The sequence below is a fragment of the Alligator sinensis genome, unplaced genomic scaffold, assembly GCF_000455745.1.
Source record: "Alligator sinensis unplaced genomic scaffold, ASM45574v1 scaffold235_1, whole genome shotgun sequence".
NCBI lineage: Eukaryota > Metazoa > Chordata > Crocodylia > Alligatoridae > Alligator > Alligator sinensis.
Window position 1 is genome coordinate 2,237,564 of NW_005842042.1, and position 8,743 is coordinate 2,246,306.

Sequence of the window (8,743 nt, forward strand, 5' to 3'; positions counted from 1 at the left end):
CTGCTGTCTTTGGTTGGGTGGGGAATTCTTTCTCTGGGTCCCTGAGATGTTGGCCATGCCTAAGGCTGTGAATGGGATGCACTGCTCATATTTATAAAAAACAAAACCCTCTGGTTTGACCCATAGGGTCCTGTTCTTCTGCTAAGGGCTGACTGGTTTGTCAAATTTAGGGACAGGAAGGAATTTTTTCCCTAGGACAGACTGGCAAAGACTATGGTGCATGTATGTGGGTACAGCTTTGTTTGCTTCGGTGCTGTGCTGTGCTTTGGCAAGCACAGGAGCTGTTTGCCTCAGTAGGCAGCTGTGCTGGTGGGAGGGACTGTGATAAGTAATAATCCACCTGGATGTTTGTGTTCCTGACGACAGTGCACACAACATTGGACTCCTGCAAGTTTGAGGGAGGGGGGTTGACGTGGCAGTTTAGAGCTCAGAGCAGTTCCTCCCTCCTGTCATGCTTCCAGCTAGTCACTTCTGGGCTGTCTGATAGTGGGCTGCTGCCACCGAGGACAGCTCCCTGATGGGTCGTCATGGGCTTACTTGACTCCACAGCGAACATTCATAGGGACCTCTTCCCATAAAGCTGGGGTCTTAAGTGCTAGCTATGCAGGAGCCAAAGTCTTGCTGTGAGCTGCCCTAGCACTGGAGCTGGAATACATTAGGTTAGGGTCCTGCTCACTGGGGCCGTGCAAGGCTTCAGACAGAGCTTCGGATCCAGAGCAGCTTTGGACTCTTCATCATCCGAAGCAGCACGTCCGGGTCGAAGTGCTGGCCTCATTAGGCTTCTGGAAGTGGGAAACAATAAAATATCTATGCCTTTGTTGTTTTTTGTCCGATTTGAATGAAATTTTCAGGGATGGTAGATTCTACAGAGAGCATGAATCCTGCCAAGTTTCAAGAAGATTGGTGCATGGGTTTGGGGGGAACTGCACCCCAAATTCTTGAAAGCAAAACTCCTGTCACGTCTATGTGTTACACTACAGGGGGGTGAAAACTGCAGGGCTGGTGGCCCCTGGTGAGGCCACGGAGCCTGCCAAGTTTCAAGAAGATCCCTGCAAGGCTGCCATCCCTGTAAGTTCCATCCAAGTCAGACAAAAAACAACAAAAATTGGCTGATGGGGCGCACCCAGAGAGTAGTGGTGGACGGGTTGTACTCAACCTGGCGAGATGTGAGCAGTGGGGTACCCCAGGGCTCGGTCCTTGGGCCCGCACTGTTTAACATCTTCATCAGCAACTTGGACAAGGGGGTGGGAAGCACGCTGTCTAAGTTTGCCGATGACACTAAGACGTGGGGCGAGGTGGACACGCTTGAAGGGGGAGAGAGGCTGCAAATAGATTTAGACAGACTACAAAAGTGGGTGGACAAGAATAGGATGGGGTGGGGTTCAACGTAGACAAATGCAGGGTGCTGCACCTTGGGGGAAGTAATCCACAGCGCACATACAGGCTGGGGAGTTCCCTTCTTGAAAGCACAGAGGCGGAAAGGGATCTCGGAGTCATTATTGACTCCAAGATGAACATGAGCCGCCAATGCCAGACTGCAGCCAGCAAGGCCAGCCATACCTTGTCATGCATCCAAAGGTGCATCTCAAGCTGGTCCAGAGAGGTGATCCTCCCCCTCTATGCGACTTTGGTCAGGCCGCAGTTGGAGTACTGCGTCCAGTACTGGGCGCCGCACTTCAAAAGGGATGTGGCCAGCCTGGAGAGGGTTCAGAGGAGGCCACCCACTTGGTGAGAGGGCAGCAGGACAGGCCCTATGAGGAGCGACTGAAGGACCTGAACCTGTTCAGCCTCAGCAAGAGGAGGCTGAGGGGGGACCTGGTGGCTGCCTACAAACTCATCAGGGGAGATCAACAGCAAATAGCCCTTTTCTCCCTAGCACCACCTGGGGTGACAAGAAACAGTGGTCATAAGGTGTTGGAGAATAGGTTTAGGTTAGAGATCAGAAGGCAATGTTTTACAGTTAGGGTGGCCAAAATCTGGAACCAACTTCCCAGGTAGGTGGTCCTCGCCCCTACCTTGGGCAAATTCAGGAGGAGGTTGGATGATCACCTGTCTGGGGTCTTGTGAACCCAGCATTCATTCCTGCCTGTGACGGGGGGTCAGGCTAGATGATCTGTTCAGGTCCCTCCTGACTCTTGCTACTATGAAAGTTATAGATATTTCATTGATTTCCCCCATTATACCCTATAGCCGGATCTCCGAGGTGGCTCCGAAGCTTCAGAGCCACTTTGGCCAGATTGAGGTGGAAACCCCATCCGGAGCTCTGCATCACTGCCATCTGAAGCTGGATTGGATCGCTGCCGACTCGCGCAGGCCTACTGCTCACTGGTCCCATCTCTGTCTCCTTATGTTTTGTTAGCATTTACAGTGGTAGGAAAGGAGAGTCTTTTGGGGTTTGGTATCTGTTTTGCACGTGGTGCTGGTGAGACTAGCATTGTCCTCAGTGCAACCTGCCATCGCTGTGTGAGAAGCTGAGCTGCACCCAAGACCACTGTGTCTGGGGCCAGGATGGGTATCCAAGCAGCAACACGACTCACTCCAGATGTTCTCCCTGCTGAGGGATCCCAGCTTGCCCACGTTGGGGTCAGGGTCACCTGGCAGACATTGGGATGTGCTAGGGACTCTGCCAGGGTCACTGCCTCTCTGGTCATGATTCTTACACAGAGTTAGACCATACTTCTCTTAGCCGTTTTGGGAAATTTTCCTCTGAGCTTATGTGAGGGATTCCAGGGGCCTTCTGAGCTCTCTGCTGTCGAGACTCTGTAGCTCTGGTGGAGCCATGCCTGCATGGGAGACTTTTTTGGTATGGTGAGTTCTGGTATAAATGTAAATTGCTCCCTGTGGATGCATCTGAGGGACAATAGTAGGATAAGGCCTCTGACTGGTTTGCCTTTCACTTACAGACATGCCTTTGCTCTCTGCCCCCTCCTTCTACCTTATCCTCATTTGTCCTTGGATTCCCCACCCCCCATTACTGTCTTGGAATTATTTAAGTAGGCCATAAACCCAATACTGCAGCATTGCAAGGGCGGATCAGATCAGTGTCCATCTGCTCTGCACTGGCTGGCACAAGTTGTTTCAGAGGAATGTGCAAGAATGAACATAGGGGAAGAAGCAGTCCCTTGTTTTCCCCTGCCCGAGTCAGTGGCATGTTCCTGCTCCAAAGGCTCCATGTTTCTGATCCTCTCTTTGTAAGGAGCTGATCAGATTGATTCATAGATTGTAAGGCTGGACAGGACCTCAGAAGATCATCGAGTCCAGCCCCTGGCACCAGGCAGGAAAGATAACTGGGGTCAGGTGACCCCAGCAAGGTGACTGTCTAGTCTCCTCCTGAAGATTTCCAGGGTAGGTGATTGCACCACCTCTGGAGGGAGCTTATTCCAGTCTGGACACCCCGACTGTGAAGAAGTTTTTACTAATGTTGAGCATGAAATAGTCTTGCAGGAGTTTGTGGCCATTACTCCTGGTTTTCCCCAAGGGTACACTGGTGAACAGATGTTCACCGAGCCCTTGATGTACTCCTCTGATGTAGCGGTAAGCTGTTACCAAGTCCCCTCTCTGCTTTCTCTTTTTCAGGCTGAAGAGTCCCAGGTCTCTCAGCCTTTCCTCATATGGCTTGCCGTGCAAGTCTCTGATCATATGGGTGGCCCTTCTCTGGACTCTCTCACAAGCTTTACTGCATCCTTGCTAAAGTGGGGCGCCCAGAACTGGACACAGTTCTCCAGCTGGGGTCTCACCAAAGCCAAGTAGAGTGGGAGAATCGCTTCCTTAGTTTTGCTGGAGATGTATCGATTGATGCGTGCCAGGGTATTGTTTGCCCTGCTGGCTACAGTGTCTCACTGCCGGCTCATATACATACTGTGGTCTGTTATTACCCCCCGGTCCCTTTCGTTCGTGGTGCTGGTCAGTTTGGCAATACCAAGCCTGTAGACGTGCAGGGGGTTGTTTGTCCCCAGGTGGAGCACTTCACATTTCTCAGTCTTGAACTTCATCTGGTTCCAACTCACCCAACTTGCTAGCCTGTCTAGATCCGCCTGTACTTGTAGCCTATCTTTAAGCGTGACCATGCTTCCCCATAACTTGGTGTCATCCGTGAACTTGGCCAGTGAGCTCTTTACCCCCACATTCAAATCATTGATAAAGATGTTGAAAAGTACTGGACCAAGTACCAACCGCTGTGGGACACCACTGGCCACTTCTCGCAAGGATGACACTGACCACTTCTTGATTAGGACTCACTGCTTGCTGGCCACTTCTCAATTAGGACTCTCAGGATCCTAGCCCGCAGCCAGGTTGGACACTCAAGCTGGTGACCTGCTTGGAGAAACGACCTTGCCGACTGCTGTTCCCTGTGTCGTGCATCAGGTGGACGTTCCTCATCTGCAGGGGAAGAGGTGCTAGGCTAGATTTCAGCACTGGCCCCTTGCTCCTGCCCATGCCTGGGCACCTCCCCGAGTCATCTGTGCTGAAAGCAAATGAGAGGCATCTTGTCTCGGCGTATGGCACCAGCTTGGACAGGTGTGGCCGGAGGCCTTTTTAAGCTGTATACTGTATGGTTTAAGATGTTTGGTTTGGCAAGCAGTTGTCATGGAGAGTGTCCAGATGTTCCTGAAGGCAGTGGTCAGGGCATTGCGATGTTTAAGAGACCTGAGTTCAAGACCCTCCTCTGCCCCAGGCTTCCTGTGTGCCTTTGGGCAAATCACTTCATCTCTCTTTCAGGGCCTGTTGGTCCAAAGGTTAATAGCCCTCCTTCACAGAGTTGGGGCCTCAAACAAGGAGATGCCCAGAATCTGCAGTAAGGGGGCAGACAGATGGGGTGGGCACAGATTTGGGGTGACCAGTGGAATGTCTCAGTCTGGACTTCTTTCTCCCCCATTGGTGGAGGTTGTTTGCAGGAAGAAGGTTGTTTGCAGCCTCCATCCCTGGTCTTTAAACAAAGGTGCATGGGTGGAAGGTGGTCAAACGCGTCCCCTCCCTCATTATCCCACATCCTAGCCTTTGCCTGGGGGCTGCTGCTAGTGCGGTGGGAGGCACTGTGCTCCAAGCCCCCTAATTCATTCCAAGCAGAGCTCTGTACGTAGCAGCGCAGCTGCGCTCGGTGTCCGGACATTGCAGCGTGGGTGGGGATGCAGCTCACCGGGCTTATTTATCAAGTGCGGGAACCTGTTCAGGTTTGTCACGAACAATCTCTCGTGGTGACTCATCGCTCTTTCCTCCTGCAGGCAAGGGGCGAGGGCTGCTTCTCTCCCACTTCCCCGGCTGTCCAGAGGAGACAGCTGGGTTTTCTTTGCAGCTTGCCCCAAATCAGGCAGATGCTTCAGCCCCTACTGCCCAGGAAGAGAAGCCTCCCATAAGTTGCAGTTTGCATCCCTGAATGCCTTTTGCCTGCTGTTTTGCTTTCTGTACTGGGAAGGAATGAAAAAGGGGCGGATGTAGACATGTCCCCAAGGAGGCAGCTGGTAATGGAAGGAAGAGCTACCAGCTTCTTGGGACAGGATCTGTCTTTGTTTTGTTCACGCAGCACTGGCATGCTGGGGTCCTAGCGTGTGCTTGGGGTTGCTAGCACAATATAAATGAGAAGTGTTCTGGTCCTTAGCTCAGAAGTCCCCCAAAGCTGGGGTAGGAGTGTCAAGACTTACAGTAAATAGCTGGGTCAGCCTGGTTTCCAGTGGATGTGTCTACCCCACAGAGGCTGCGCTGGGAGTGCTGGCTATTGGGCACTTCATGAACCCCTCCATTGCTGCTGGCCTCTGCAGCAGGCTGTAGGAGACCAAGGCCTGCAGGGGTCTGTGGTCTGAACCAGCTCCAGCAGTATCACAGGGAAGGGCACAAGGGCAGGGAGTCATGCCCAAAATTAATTAAGTACAGTTCTCAGAGGGGCTTCTGCTTCTGGGCAGCCTGAAGGGGTTTTGTTCTGTTGGACAAAGGGGGCAAGGAGCAGTTCTCTGTCCCCTAACTCCTGCCCCAGCACCCCGGTAGGAAATAAAAGCAGAGCTCTGACAGGAAAGGTGCTACGCCAGCAACATCTATTTTACAATCTCTTGTGTTTGCTTTTGTGCTGGTGACACATTGTCCAGCTGATATATGCCCAGCTGGTGAGCACAGAGCTAAGGTTTGGGGGGGGGGGGTGTACAGAAGCCAAGCAGGAAAACTGAGAAGTCCCTCTGGTCCTTGGCTCAAGTCCCCCAAAAATGGGGGTAGGGGTGGCTGGCTGGTAGTTGAGGAGGGGGGTGGATGAGAGGTGGGAGAGAAGAGATTGCTCTAGCAGCATCTCCCTGCCTCATGGACTGGCTGTGCTCCAGCAGCATCTCCCTGCCTCATGGACTGGCTGCTCTGTAACCTGCACCCCCTAAGGGATGCCACAGTCCTGCTGATGAATGACCAATTTATTGCAGGTGCCCACAGGATGAATCGGGGTCCCCTCACAACACGCAGAACCAGGGGGGGAACATTTTTACTGGCTGAGATCCATTCTTGTTGGCACCCAAACTCTGCTCAGTCCTTGGTGCCGACTGGCTAAGAAGTTAGTGATGCCACAAAGATGTCGGCTTCTCTCTTGGGGGGTGGGGAGGAAGGGGAGGACAGGGGGTTGGTTGTTCTTTATGCTCATGATCAAAATGATGGGTATAAACATGCCCCAGCTTTCAGCTGCAGAAGCTCCCAGGAAAGCAGTGACTCCTGACTGTCATTAGGATCTTGAGGAGGAGAACCAGCTGCTAGCTGTTAGGAGCTGCACAGAAGCAGGCTTTTTGAAGCACTGAGCTCTCTGGGTGCTGGCAGGGAACTTCGTGGGGCAGAGTACAGTTTAGTACTGACGTCTGGCAGCCTTGTAGACTTGTGGTGGTTGTTAAAAGCCGTGCCTGCCCCTTCTTTGTGTCTGGGTGATTGCGTATTCTGCCCTGGCTTTTAAGCCACCGCTATGCTCTGTTGCCATGTGAGCTTTGCAAACTTGATCTTAGCTCCGTAGCAGGGAATGTTGCTAATTACATCCTTGCACGGCCCCCCTCTGGTTCAGTATTGATCTTCAGCAGCATCTGGAGCATATGTAGTGAGCATACTAGGCACGTGACCCTCGTTGTCACCACCCTGGAGACTTGAGTTGCTTTTGCCCTCATTTGGCATCCTGCCCAGTTGTGTGAATGTGCTCCTCAGGTTGTGCTTGGGGTAGAGGGCTGTGGAGCATGGTGTGCGAGTGGTATGCCAGGGAGCTCTTGCTACCCAGGAGGAGGATGGCTTATTCAGGCGGGGGGGGGCATGGAAAGACGGGGGTCAAAGTAAGGGACTAGATGAGAAAGGGATGCCAGCTTCTCCCCTTGTCCTCCTGGGGTGGGGGGAGTTCTGGATTCACTGTTGGTCCTATGAGATGCATCAGACATATTCAGGAGCCCCCCAACCAGTGCCCTTTCTTCCTCTATCCTGTCTGCTGCATACAGCCCCTTTTTCCCCCTGAATTGTCCAGTCACAGTGAGATAGAGAGATACAATGAGGTGGGCCAAGGGGCTGTCAGCTGGGTGTGTGGAGTTACCTCTTTGATGCATTTCCTACAGGGGGGACTTACTAGGGGACAGTCCCCTGAGGGACAGGCCAGTGATAGGGAAAATGTGTAGGCCAGGCAATTGATGTCCCCAGTTCTTGTGATGTTCAGATCCAGGCCAAGAAGCCTTGTTAACCAGGGGTGGGTGAGGCCTGGAGCAGTTAGAGTAGATGTGAGGTTCCTGCTAGGATTTTTTGTCATGATGCAATTTATGATTAACAGCCAATTTTGTGGCCTCGGCCATTCTGCATGTGCCTGGTGTGAGCTGTGCCTTTTGGAAAGAGAATGCACCAGAGCTCCAGGGACAAGGATTAGGGAACCATAGCGTAGGCGTGTCTGCCATGGTCAAGCTGCCTCAGGCACTCGTTAAGCCATGCATTAATCTTGGTGACTAATCTCTTAGCTGTCAGCATCTGCTGTTGCCGCAGCAGTGAGCTCTACTGGTGGTGGGTCATGTGGTCAGCTAGAGAAATCAGGCATGCAAATTGGTCACACCAATTAGGTCTCCAGAAGTTAAAGTGGCTCCTGCCACACAGTGCCAAGGCAGGACTTGTGTGTTAGCATTAGTGCATCCTGTTACACAGTTATGCTTCTCTCCATTATATGGGTGTTCTCCAACAGCGCTTGGACCCCACAGTTGAGTACTCCACATGTGTTAACAAATTTATCCCCATAGCTCCTCACTATAACGATCCCATATTAACCACAGGGTACCTGAGTCACAGAGCTGCTAAGTCACTTACCCTTGACTGTAGATGTCACAGAGCTGCGTTTTTCAGTTTAACCACAAGACTAGATCCATTAACTCAGCTCCTTTTCAGACAGACTGAGTTGGCAGGGGCTTGATGGCACTAGCAGAGTGAATCACCCTTCTGCCCTGGTGCTGTGTTATTCTCCAAGGGGTGTTACTTTTCCAGAAGTGGCAGTGTTTTCCCCTTGCAGCTCCTGTACTCAGCAGCACTTCCCCACCTCCAGGGGCATCTGAAGGACACCAACTTCATTGTGACATTGTTTTCTCTTCCTTTTCCCAGCAGAGTCCTGCCCACGGAGCTTGGACTGTGCCCTGCAGCGGAGGGAGTTCTGTCCGCCCGGCGCTCACTCCTGTGGCCCCTGCCTCCCGCAGTTTCTGGAAGATGACCAAGGGAGATGTGTCCAGAGGAAGCGCGTACCTAGTGGTATGTATGCGTGTTTGTGTGGTCCTTCCTGCTG

At 52.4% G+C, this 8,743-nt stretch overlaps 1 protein-coding gene across 1 annotated transcript in view; it reads left to right on the top strand.

The window, feature by feature from the left end:
- Window positions 1-8,743, top strand: part of NPDC1 (neural proliferation, differentiation and control 1) — a gene marked incomplete at its 5' end in the record, with an annotated part of 93,290 nt that overhangs the window by 43,223 nt on the left and 41,324 nt on the right. The window contains one exon of the mRNA XM_025203070.1: window positions 8,566-8,709. Coding sequence (XP_025058855.1) covers window positions 8,566-8,709 — 144 coding nt within the window. The remainder of the gene's footprint in view (window positions 1-8,565; window positions 8,710-8,743) is intronic.